We start from the raw sequence: 13389 nt of genomic DNA, 5'->3' as shown, positions 1-13389 counted from the left end.
GCTCTGGGCAACCTGTTCTAGTGGAAAGAGACCCTGCCTATGGCAAGGTAGTTGGAACCTAAACCATTCTATGATTCTGTATCTTCAATAAGAATTCTGAATTAATGTGTCTCAAATAACCTCTCCAAGAAACCTCCTACCTGTCACATGTGATAATCTAGGCCGTAACTTTATAAAACTTATATAACTTCAAAATCTGACATCTATGAAATAAAACTTGTAACTCAGTTTATGAGAGTAAAATAACCAAAATTGTAAGAATATGAAAACGGACTGATACATTAATGATCCCCAATATTGAAATGTTCTATCAATTTCACTATAAATTCCAAAGAAGCTGCTATCAGCCAAGAAATACACTGTTTTCCAGTTGGGTAAGTAACAAAACCTACTGTAGGTTAAGTGCAGGAAAACTAGAACTTACTGTGGTGCAACTCGTCTCCAATAGCGATCAATTCCATTTTTAAAGTATAGCACAGCTAACCATCTGACATTCACATCCAGGGTATGATTTGTGAAGATGTTCTGTTTAAAAAAATAAGTTAAAAGTTATTCAGCATGACACTCGCAGGATAGAAGTTGTATAAACATAAGCACTGGCATATGTATAAATACACATACCTCTGTATATTCGGTTGTATATAAGCAAAATGCATAGTCAGCACTTGACAGGCAAGTGAAATAATGTGTTAAAAACTATTTTCAAAAGATTACAGAAATGCTTAGCACTAGGTCTAATAATTAATAAGAAAATAAGCCCGCTGTATAGTGTAAGGATAATTCTAATCTTGTCTGGCTGAGCAGGGAACATAATAGCAATAACTACTAGCATCAACCAGTTATTACTTTTTTTTTTTTTAAACAAAACAGATGGATTCTGGCTGCAGTAAAAAAGTATTCTGTATCATGCAGATTTCTAAAATCTTTCAAGAAATTTCTTCATTATCTTGACCCATGCCAAGAACCTTCCTAACTACCAATATGGTAGACAGAAAAACAGTGACCTGGTAGGAGAGCAACTCTCAAACTTGCCTACGCTTATTCTTGAAAATAATGATCAATATCTTCTGCTGCTAGATATATAGGTATCTGTGTATATACTTATATATACATATATTCACACACACACAATACATACATATACGCACAAATGCATGCAAACACATTCGGGTATTGTATTTATATGCCATTGTAAAATTAACCAATTGGGAAAAGCTGAAATAAATGATGGTTACTGAAACTTAATACAGGTACTACCCTGGATAGCAGCTCTCCTACTGTTTTACAGCTGTGTCCATCATTCCCTTAAAAAAAAAGGTGACTACACTAGATGGTTTCATTTTGAGGGTGTGAGACATTACTCTCTTCTTTGGGCAATAAACAGGCATGAGCTCAGTGGTCTTATTTTATAGTGCACTTAAATTAGTTAGCTTCAGAACTCTACTAAAACACAAGGTTTCAGGTCAGAAGATCCTGCTACAATTGGGTGCCAGGTTTGATGAAGTTAAAAAATACACTCTTCAAAGAGCTGAGGACTATAGAAACCTAAGATCATCAAGCAACACACCAAAAAAGCCACAAACCCCAATCACTACAAAGCAAACACTTACATGCTAACAAAGGTATCAGTTCAAAACTAGCAACCTTAAGAAAAATAACAAAAAGGTTGTAATTTCTGTTACAGCATTACAGCTACAAGACACCACAAACTCATACAACTGGTAAAGGACAAAGGTTGCTTTTCAAAACAAGTGTTCTAACTCTGACTTTTCATCTTTGTTCTTCAAGAGAGGTACATTAGCACCTTCAAAAAAGCATAGAAATATATATTAACATCTCCACTGTGTATAAAAGGCTATAGATTCACAGATACGTTTCACTGTGAATTATGGTTTTCTGTCTTGATCATCCCATAAGAGATATCTGACGTTAAGAACTTACATTACTCCCCTGTCCCATAAGGATTAGCTGTCTTACCTACTCTCCATTTACAGCCACCTGCTTCACCCCTCAAGACCTCATTTTCAGCTCCACTAAGAAGGTACCAGCTACCTTCTCCTTTTGACAGTTGAATTCACATAATCAAGTTAAACAAAGTAGAGATTCTCCACTTACATTTGGTTTGGAAGATTACTGTTTATTTTTTACACTTGACGAAAGGCTCATGCATCCCCAAACAGGTCTACTTAATCACATTAAAATGATCAAATCCTGTTAATTCTATTAAATGCCTCAGTTTTTGTCCTGGTTTCAGTTAGAACAGAGTTAATTTTCTTCCTAGTAGCTGGTGGAATGCTATGTTTTGGCTTAGGATGAGAAGAGTGCTGATGACACCCCAATGTTTTAATTGTTGCAGAGCAGTGCTTATACCGAGCCAAGGACATCTCAGCTTCTTGCTGTGTCCTGCCAACGGGCAGGCTGGGGGTGCAGTAAGAGCTGGGAGGGGACAGACCCAGGACAGGTGACCCAAACTAGCCAAAGGAGTATTCCATACCATCTGACGTCATGCTAAACAATATTTAGGGCTGGCTAGTCAGGGGGAGGGGGCCGGATTGCTAGGGGTTAGGTTGGGCATTGGTCAGCGGGTGGGGAGCAACTGCATTGTGCATCACTTGTTTGTACACATTATTAGTAGTAGTACTATTATCATCATCATTATTATTTTCCTGTCTTATTAAACCGTCTTTATCTCAACTCAGGGGCTTCTCTTTCTATTTCTCTCCCCCATCCCAGAGAGGGAGGGGGGAGGGTGAGTGAACAGCTGTGTGGTGTTTAGCTGCTGGCCGGGTTAAACCACAACAGTTTTTAGCCATTATATCTAAAACTCCCACCGACTTCAATTACAGCTGTGAGTGCTCATCATGTCCACCACCTGAGCTCTAACGTAGTAATGCTCAGAAAACAATTCCGAGTCAGAGGCTATTTCTGCTGTTTCTTCCAAGAATGTCACTACAGAAACACTAAGCAGCAGGTAAAACTGAATTTGGCAGCTCAATCTCTCTTCCTAAATCCTGACTTGTTTCAACTTTTCAAACAAGGGGGTCTGCGGAAAACAACGTCCCCATACAACTCTGTCATTGGGTCCACTGAAGGCAGATGTTTGTAGAAAAAGCAGTTTTTCTGCATGTTTTTTTTTTAAGACTGTATAGTTAATATAAACACATACACAAAGGAATACAAGAACAACACTTAAATTCTGAGCATCTTCTCTGAAACTGTTTGGTCTCCTTCTTAGAGTATGTTTCCATCACCTTGCAACATGCTAATGCATCTGTTTCATCAACAGCAGTGGAACCTTCACAAGTTTTCATCCTCCTGGGAACCTTACTACCAGCCAGTCGGGTAATCTCCCTGGAAGTCCCTCTCTGCTGATAAGGAAACCAATCTAACATGAGAATTAAACTCAGTACACTGAAAAGCATGGGGATTGTTTCTTCTACAAAAACCATCATAATACACCACCTCTACAATAAAGAAAAAGGTGTATTTCCTCACCATATACAACTGTCACCACCTCCTCGGGTGGTAGAGGCAATTTCTTTGGCAATCGCCTTCTGTTATCTGCAGTTCACAAGCGGACAACAACAGGTTTAGCACTAAAGGCCCAATCATTCATGATGCTAAAAGACAGACTTCCTCCTTTTTGTAAAAAACTGGGAAAAGAATCTGCTTTAAGACAGTGACAGCAATGCTTTGCATGGCATAGTGTACAGATACCAGCACCTGGGCCATGACAGCTAAGAGCCTCCCTCAGCTAGACATCACTGTTCAACAGCATTCTAAAAAAAGTCACATTCAAATTTACTCACAATGTAAGTAATACCACTGTTGCAGTGTAACTTACCAATAAGACTGAATAAAAACCTGGTTGCGTCTCCCACTGCTTCAGTTGTTCCTCAGCGGGTTTCAGTACTGCAGTATCTTGACTAGTAGCTTGCGTCAAGACTTGCAAAACAATAGTGCTTGCACTGTTGAGATCCATGAAAATCTGAGAACATTTAAAAAAGGAAGAAAACCACTTAAAAGAAGACAGCAAATACAGACAAGTAATTGCCACGTGTTTTATCTAAACAACCAGCACTAACTTTTCACTAGACTACACTGTGTATGGTAACATCACACCCACTCACATGCAGTATCAAGGTATAGAAGTGATTAAACTATTCTGCTTTCAGAAAATCCTCCACAAACCTGAAGTCTATCACTACAAGTATATTTACTAGATTTGAGGAATTAGGGAAAATATTTTGATTTTAAACTGGTTACCTCTCCTGTGAAGCACAGCAGACAGAGCAAAATTGCAAGTCACGATAAACTTCAGCTCCAAGCAAGCAACACCATGGGGTTAACTGAAACAGGAAAAGATGCAGAATTAACACTTCATTTCCAAAATAGTTTTTCCTCAAAAGAAAAACAGATCCATTTCTAACAGTTAAATTTCATCATTCAAACACATAGACATTTTATATCTACGTTAAAAAGGATGAATTGTGGAATCCTATTCAATTAGAGTTCTCAAAGAAATTGAATTTTCCTCAACATATTTGTATTTCTTTATTATCTGTTTAGCATCAGATTATAATCAGATGAATTGAGAGTGCCAATTGCCTAACTTACAATACAAATACATTCTTACCATCTATAAAGACAAACCAGAACATTGCCCTCCAAATAGCACAGAGAAGACAATGACTGTAGGAGAAGAATTAGAAAAAATTGAAGAGAAACGTACACAAAAACTACTACAAAATCTGACAATTAACAGAACTGGTTTTCTGTCTACAAAAACCTCCATTTATAATCTATGTAACCTTATTGTAACACAAAAACATGTTAAAGTATTTCTATATTTTTCCAAATAAAGAAGCAAGCACAGTTCATTTCTCTACTACAAACAGGTATGAAAATCTGTTTTTGTTCAAAATTGAAAAAAGTTTCAGTCCAATTTCACCAAAACAAAACAACAAAAAAAAGGCAGAAAATTGTTACAGTGTTAGTAAGAACGCCAGAGAAATCAAACCTTATTTTGATGCAGGTGTAAAATTTTCTGTTGAAAAAACAGAAAGCACCCCAACACCAAAACAAAAAAGATTAAAGATTTGTTATCCCAGAAATATCCCTGCACAATTAAATGGAAAAAAAAATCTAAGAATTCACAATATATGTATATCTCCAATCTTCCTTAATGATAAAAAGACAAATTTAAAGGTTTTAGGGTTGAAGAACATACCTTTGCATACTTTCAAGAATACTAACCACTACATCATCTCTTTACAACAGTAATTGAAAAGAAGCAAGGAATCTTCTGTTTTATACTTGCCATGTGATACATCTTTTTATGTCTCTGCTTTTACTGCCCTACAAAAACAATTTACCTATTTCTTCTTAATTACTCTTACCATTTAAGCCTTTATCAGCTCACAGATTCTCTAAAGGTTTCTTAAGATTACAAGACCTTCACATAACTTTACACATTCAAATTCTAAGCTTGCTTCTTAGAAGGCCATCAATTTCGATGGAACCAAGACCCTGATGCACACTGTAAAATCGAGCTGGGACTGGTTTGCACAGAACCAAGAAACAAAGTCAAGGTAAAACTTGGGCGTTATACTAAAAGTCCTGCTAGGTTCATTTTTCCATCAAAAGTAATCATGAAATGATAAACCTGTAAATGATCTTGTAGACATGACAGTAAGACAACATATTTAGGTGCTGTATCATTTATTTTTCTCCCTTTCAGGGAGTATTTTGGTATCTTGAGTACCCTATGCTGTCTGCCTGCATCACTGCACAGCCAAAATTAACCAGGAAGCAGCAAGACAATGTCAGCACATAAAAACACTGGGTTAACTCACATGGATCACAATAGGAACTTTATATCGCACAGCACAAAGAACTTGAGTAAAACAGACACACAAGCAAAGCTGTAGTAAAAGATAACATTCAGATTTTTCTGGTATAAACACTGCAGTGCTAAAGTATGTCTATTATAGCTAACAGAATTTCAGAGAACCTATAAGAAAGGTAGTGAGGGAAAAGAATGGAGGAAAATAAATGGGGGTAAAACGTCCGAAGAAGTAGATGTAGAATTTGCACAAAAGACAAAAACATATCTCAATTCCTACAAGATCAGAACTATTATTTATATTTTAAGTGATTTCATTTATTTCCATTTAAGTCAAACTATCTGCTTTCCAAAAGAAATACATTCTCATCTTACACCAGCAAACAGAACCTGATAAAGTATAATTTTGGAGCACCTAATCAACTAAAAAAATTGCTAAACATTAGTTTTAATTGTGAGGTGAAAGACAAAATGACAATTTCTGAAAGTTAACAGGCTTGCAGTGTGTACATGCCTAAGCAAAATGTTACATAATTTCTTAAATTCCAAATAACTTTATTTTAAGCCTTTTGCTGAACCATGTTCTTCAAAGAATGATTTGCACAGGAAAACTGCACGTGTCAACAGCAATTCTGTGGCACATATCCAGATACTTGCTGTAAACATCCATTGCAAGTACATGGAAAAAATCATTAATGAACTTTTACGTAACAACTGATTTTTCACTAAAAAACTAACATAATGTTTGATAAACAAATTGTTTCTCAGCTACATGTGAATTGAATGCATAAAAGGAGTGGTTTTTTTTTTTGTCTCTTCCCCCAGGGAACAGTGCTGTTAATAAAGCTTCACATAATTCGTCAAGAACAGCTGTCATTAGGTAACTTGCTTATTGAAGTTATTGTAATACAAACAAAAGCCTACAAGGACGTTTTTCTTTTTCTGATTTCAAAATAATTACCTGACAGATCTAAAGATGTTAAAAAAAATCAAAGAAGTATTTGCAAAGTTTCTTTTTTGATAATGCTTTTCATTATTCAAGAAGTCTGCATTTTCACTTAAAAAAAAAAAAATGGGGCTCAATCCTAGAACAACCTTAGCAGGTCAGAACAAAAAATAATTTAACCCATTATTCTATCTCTGACAAAGACCATACTGGATGCCCAAGTGAGGACACTGGAATATGACAAGCTTTCAGTAATATTTCTGAAAAATACTCTCCCATCCTCCAGAAGATTGTGGTTCAAGGACTTCCTAAAAGCAGGCCATTTGAATTTAACAGCCCTCAGTTCTTCCACAAATTTACACTGTTGTTTTCTGACCCCATGTAGACGATATCCCTCAGACAACACTGAATGAGGCTGTCATAAGTGAAATTGAAGACAAAATTAAACTTTGCAGCTTAAGCTAATCACAAATAAGTTATGCCTATAGAAAAAGTTATGATCACTAAAGCAAAGAGTACCACCCTGTGCTTACCCCTGCACACCTTAAATGCTGGATGCTGGAGGAGGGTGGGGAAAATGCATAAATTTTTATTTGCATCAAGTTCCCCCGTTGTTTCCACACCACACTACCAGGCAACTAAGGGTGCTGGGCATAAAAGAGCAAGCAGAACTGCAAGCTCGTGCTTCTTCAGTAGTACTGGTTTGTGGCAGCTGGAAGTGTTCATCCAACTGCAGTTTTAATAAAGAAACATTGACAGCTATTAGGAGATCCATGATCTATATTACGATGCTTAACAGTACTCTAAGAATGAACGAGTACCCTTGTTTAGGGATGCCCCTTTTTCAATGAAATGGAAAACTTTGATTTTTATGAGAAAAGGACATGTTGCTAATAGCAATCTTAACACTAGAAAAGTACTTTTCATTTAAATTTAAAAAAAGTTAAATCAATTACCAGATTCAGATACAGGAAAAAAAAAAAGCATGCCTTCAAGATGACTTCAGCATTCCTTTAAGCTAGCGAACTTTCAACTACAAGCAATTCCTAAAAGGAAAAAAAATCCTGGGTATATCAATCTTTTTATTATTATTATTATTTCTGCCTCATAAAGAAATACTTCAAACAAACTTATATATTAAAACAGAGCCAATTTAAAAATCAGCCCCAAAAGGGAGACATATACTTCCCTTTCCACCACACCCTCCCAGCTCCCTTTCCTCCTCTTGTTTTTGTCTTTCCACTCCCTTCTTTTCACCATCTCTTACCCTCACTTTTGGTAAGTCAGCTGAACTCTACTCATCCAGAGAACCAAAAGTTGTTTTTCCATTTTTTTTTTGTGTGTTTTGCAAGGTTACTGTGTCAAGTCACCTGAGCACACTGTTCAGCAGACACCCAAAGGGGCTACGGGAGGTTGGAAGAACACAGGACTTCCAGCAATGGCATCAATCCATTACAGGCTCTGGTTTTAACAGGAAATTTCAATTCTGATTCAAAGGTCTCTCCTAACATTCCTTTCCCAAAAACAACTTTATTTTCAAGAGAAATCCTATCTCCTGCATGCACTCTGTAAATCTGATCAACCCAATTAGCACATCAGCTCCTATCTCAGGTGTTAGTGGATCCTCCCAGAACAGAAACTTTTACGGCTGTCAGTGCAGAGATGCTTTTGTGCTATCAGCTCCTGCAGACAGGACCCAGCCAGGTCTGGTGCTTAGCTGACAGTTAAAGCTTTGCATACCATAAAAACACAAGACAGAGAAATTTATACTCCCTCCAACCATGCACGAGCTTAAGTACATAATATAAAGGTACCTATTTTTAAAAAATATATTATTTCAAACATTTTCATTAGATAAATAGAACAAATACATTAAATCAGAGATTGAATTAACAGTGGAACACAGCTGGATTGCATTAGGGCGACGAAAGCCCCAACAAACCACAACTTTAGGAATTACATAAAAGCTGAAGCAGGGCTATTCCAGGTCAGACCACTTTTAAAACAGGAGGTGCAGAAGTCTTTTCTGTTGCACAGCAAAAAACAAGGGACACGGGTTACATCACAGATGAGTTACACCACAGGAACAAGGATTTTCTCCATAGTCTGCTGAGTACTTCCAGTACCCAATTCATTGTTAAACAAGTTCTACAAGACGTGCTAAAGGTGAAACACATGAGGCAAGTATTAAATACCTGTTATCTTTTGGGTACCTTCACAGCCATGCCAGGTGCATAGAAACATTGGTGGAGTCTATCTACATTACAAACACCACTTTCTTAGAAGACAGACGGGGGCTGCACTTTTGAGTAGTAGAAGATAGAATTTCCAAGCTTGATCACTGGGTAAAGCTTAGCATTTCTGACCTCTACACCTGATCTCAGAGCTTGTTTTCAAAATAAGCAGTGAGCAACTACAGCAGCACTTGTTGCTTTCTGCTGCTTTTCTGTGGTTCATACCCATTGCTATCACAACAAAGCAGGAAGCACATGGGGATAAAAAGAAAAGAAATCCCTTCAGCTGAGGGTATTGAACATCTTACAATTGCAAATCAAAGCATGGGTTTATTGCCATATCAGAGTTTCTGCTTGTATGAAGGAAGTGAGCCTAACCACATACAAGAAGGAAACCCATTCTCGACAACCGTACTGCGCATGCACAGACCTGAGAGAGCAGCATATTCCCCAGCTTACATTGAAATAAAAAACTTAACTTACACCTAGAAAATATATAACACATCAAATGCAACCCCTCAGCACAATGAGCCAGCGGTGTCTTGAGACACTGAGAAAACCAATGCTGTCTTCTCATTCTTACCTTCCAGTGCTCAGCACTTCTGTTCCCACTCACCAACTCCTACATCTCCTTTCCCTTGCAAAAATCCAGGATCCACTTTTCCTGTTTTACCCTCCACTCTCTTTGTAAGAAAACACACATACACATAGTTCTCTTCAAACAACAGTCCTAGTATCTTGAATGTTCTGCCATCATGTTTTCCCTTATCAGTCAGTCCTCTTAATAGAGACTAAAAGGTATACAGGTATTTTTCCCATGACACTGACACACATCTGAATTTTAGAATCACTCATCAATTATGAAAACAAAAAAAAGAATAACTACATATCTGCAAGGGAACAAACCAAAGATTTCATTTGTAAATGCCTATAAACTTCACTTTTTTGAACTTCAAAGAATGCAGTATTCATTCATATCCCAATAATTAATTCTGTACACTTGTTATTTTTTGTTAATTCCATAAATTCTTTTCCACCATGATGAGGTGTAAGAACGGATCCAGTTACGATCCTCTGAAATTGGTTAAAATATTGCACAAAATACATAGTGTTATCACTGAAAATAATGCAAACTACATTCTGGGCTACTTTAAGAGGGACACGGTAAGCAGCTCTAAGGGTGTTATCATTCTCTTCTATGCAGCAATATGTGAGACTGCTTCTAGCACACTGTCTTCAGTTTTGCCATCATTGCTCTCCCTTTCCCCAGTTCAAAGAAAAAAGTGCAGAAATTGGAAAGCCTGGAGTTACTAAGATGATTGGGGTCTGACTTATGAAGAGATGTTGAGGACTTGTTCAGTCAGTGAAGCAGAGCTAAGTGATGACTTAAAAGACACCTACAAATAACAAACAACCACCTGAAGAGCACTTTCAAAGAAGACAGAGGCAAACTCTTCCAGTCAATGGCAGGTGATAGATTAAAGCTACAAACTGCAGCTTGGGAAGTTCAGCAAGAAACTTAGGACTGACTGTTTTTCAGCACATTTATTTTGAGGAAAACGGGAAAAAAAAAGTTTCTATTCTGACAAGCCACAAGAACCAGTAACAGGACACCTTCTAAAAAAAGCAAACAAACAAAAAAAACAAGTAACATAAAAGCTAGCATCTGCAGCAATATTCACATGGCATTAGCAATGCTTGTAAGGATACGGTCAATTTCAGGAACAGCTGGTAAACATTCCAATGTCTCTCCATCATTCTAAATTTTCCTATGAGCCTCTTTTCCTAAGATTATAGTACCTGTATCAATCATGCCAGATGTTAGTAATTCTACTGAGCAGTAAAAACAAACAAACAAACCACCACTATTCTGAATATTCTAGGTATTTCTAGAATCATTAACAACTACACTAATGAACACAATCACTACAAAGATTAACGTTAGTCATTATTAAGACTTTCAAAAACAGCTTTTTTATGCAAATAAAAAAGGCAGAAAGACTGCCTATGCTTTGCCAATTGAAAACATAATAAAGAGAAATAAAAACGATTATGTAGGAAGGAGCTACAGTGTTTCGTCTCCTCACTGTTACTGACAGAAACAGAAGACTAGAACTTATTTGTAACAATTTGCATGTGTAAATATTTTTTACAAGAGTACAACACTGAAACTAAAACCCAGGTCTGAGAAAAATCAGCATGCAGAAGAGACCAGGGCATAAGTAGTAAAGAAAAAGGAGGAACACAGGAATAATGGAGAGCTGCGAGCAAGGCTGATAATATTTACAGAGGTATCTCAGATTACATTATAAAATATGCAGATGAAGAAAAATGGCCTCTTATGGTAAGTGGAAACTGGCCAAATGAAACTGACCAAAAATCCCAACAGAAATAACAGGAATAAAAACTAACAGTGGGACTATTCCAAGGAATATGCTTGGATATAGCTCAGAGGAAACCACGTCATAGGGCTTGGTACCAATAACAGAAAAAAAGGAAAAAAAAAAAAAAAGATACATGGAGACAACAGAAGAATATTTTTAACATTTAATAGTCAGTTTATGCAATGACCAAACTCATAAGACTAATCTTATTCCCTATTCTTCCTAGCTCATCTCGTTTTAGTAGATTTTCAAAAAAACGACTCAACACTTCATAGTGAATTAGTATTCAAGAACTGACATAGAAATGCAAGGCTCAGTCTGTCTTCATTCAGAGACTTTAATTATTAAATAGTTAATTGAACTGAATATTGAATTAAAAGCAATTTCAGAAGATGGTTAGAACTAGTGTCTGATGATACAGTTTCAAAATTTTCTATGTTCAGCTTGGGCAACAAAAACCTTTATTAGGCCATGTATATATATATATATAGTACAAAACGCCCTTCTGCAGAACATTAAAACGATGGAATGCAAGAAGAAATGTGGAGAGTGATGAAAAATACTAGAGTTAAAATGAAGTCAAAATAAGTCAAATAAGTCGAATAAGTAAAAATAAGTCAAAACCCATAAGGAATGTGCTATTTGTAAGGACTGAGGTTGTCCCACGTATTACAAGCGTGAATCCGAAAGGCACTGCACGCACGTTACAGACACAGTTGATGGTTGAGGCAAGGTTTATAGCAGCAGCAGAAGCCTGGAGCTGCATCAGCACTGTGTTTAGGGCCTCGTTCCTACGCTTCACACGTGTTGCCAACTTGGACGCAAACACAAACAGGAGGCACAACTCACCACTCCTGCACCCACCCTGCCTTCGATTTTGGGAAGGAGCCGCTCCCACTAAGTTGTCAACTGCCGTCCCTCGAGAACCTGCAGGAGGAAAACAGGCGCATTTACCAACAAAGCACGGCTAACGGGACGGCACTCGCCCCTTCCCCACGGCGCACAAGTTCTGCCGAGAGGCAGCCCGCACGGAGCGCAACGGCGGCAGCAGCCCCCGCCGCTCGCTGCCGGCCCTCCCCTGGCGGGGCCGAGAAGCACGGGGCGCAGCCACCCGCCGCGGCTGAGGCGAGGCGAGGCGAGGCGTGGCGGCGGGCAGCACACGCGGCGCCCAGCAGCGCGGCCAAGGCCGCCTCGCCCCCTCCCCGCCTCCCCGCTGGGCCCCGGCACCCCCCGCCCCGCCCCGCTGCGGTACCCGGGGCGCGGCCGCCCCCTCACAGCAGGCGGCGGTTGGCGGCCGTTGGCGGCCGTTGAGCCCCGTGACGATGGCGGCGGCGCGTGCAGCGCGGGCCCGGCGCGCGGCTCACCCTTGGCGGCGGGCGGCGGCGGCGCCGCACGCGGGGGGGGGCGGGGCGAGGCCGGCGGTGGGCGGGGCCAGGCCGCGGGTGGGCGGGGCCGGGCCTGGCGCGCGACCCCCGCCCGCTCCGAAGCGAGCGCCACGAGCCCGGAGGGGAGGGGGGAGGAGGGGAGAGGGAAGGGGGGGCGGGGGGGGGGGGGGGGGGGGGGGGTGCGCTCCGAGGGTGACGTCATCGCTCAGCGACGCTTGCGGGGGGGGGCGCTCCCTCCCCTCTCGCTCGACGCCGCGCATGCGCTGATGTGGGAGGGGGGGGGGGGGGCGTGGTGTGGGTGAGGGGGTAACGGCCGTTAAACGGCCGCGTAACGGCTGCCTAACGGCCTGGCTCTGTGAGGCAGCGAGCACCCAGGCGCACGGCGCGCAGCGACACGGGGCTGTTGGGTGCAAGGCACGGGTCACGGCCGTGAGCTGATGGCCCGTTTGTGTGAGCTGAGGCATCACGGTGCTCTAGCGCTGCTCTGAGCCTCCTGGTCACGTTTCCGAGAGTGGAAATGGTGAAATAACAGGTCCTGGAGGATGGGAGGCCCCTCAGGGATTCACGAAAGAAGGAGTAGTTCTGGTTGTCTGTA

At 40.0% G+C, this 13389-nt stretch overlaps 1 protein-coding gene across 5 annotated transcripts in view; it reads right to left on the bottom strand.

Annotated features, from left to right (window-relative positions):
• Positions 1–12849, bottom strand: part of IPO11 (importin 11) — a 93229-nt gene extending 80380 nt beyond the window's left edge. The window contains exons 1-5 of one of the 5 annotated variants that reach the window (XM_068667684.1): positions 12774–12849; positions 12259–12336; positions 4267–4349; positions 3845–3988; positions 425–525 (exon numbers count right to left, since the gene is read on the bottom strand). In XM_068667684.1, coding sequence (XP_068523785.1) covers positions 425–525; positions 3845–3982 — 239 coding nt within the window. In that variant the 5' untranslated portion in view covers positions 3983–3988; positions 4267–4349; positions 12259–12336; positions 12774–12849. Of the gene's footprint in view, positions 1–424; positions 526–3844; positions 3989–4266; positions 4350–12258; positions 12337–12661 lie in introns of all 5 variants that reach the window. The other 4 variants (XM_068667687.1, XM_068667683.1, XM_068667685.1 and 1 more) reach the window with 4 other exon arrangements.
• Positions 12850–13389: the final 540 nt, after the last annotated feature.

The sequence above is a fragment of the Anas acuta genome, chromosome Z, assembly GCF_963932015.1.
Source record: "Anas acuta chromosome Z, bAnaAcu1.1, whole genome shotgun sequence".
In the NCBI taxonomy this organism is placed as follows: Eukaryota; Metazoa; Chordata; class Aves; order Anseriformes; family Anatidae; genus Anas; species Anas acuta.
Note: the sequence above shows the minus strand (reverse complement) of the source record. Positions and strands in the feature narration are given on the sequence as shown.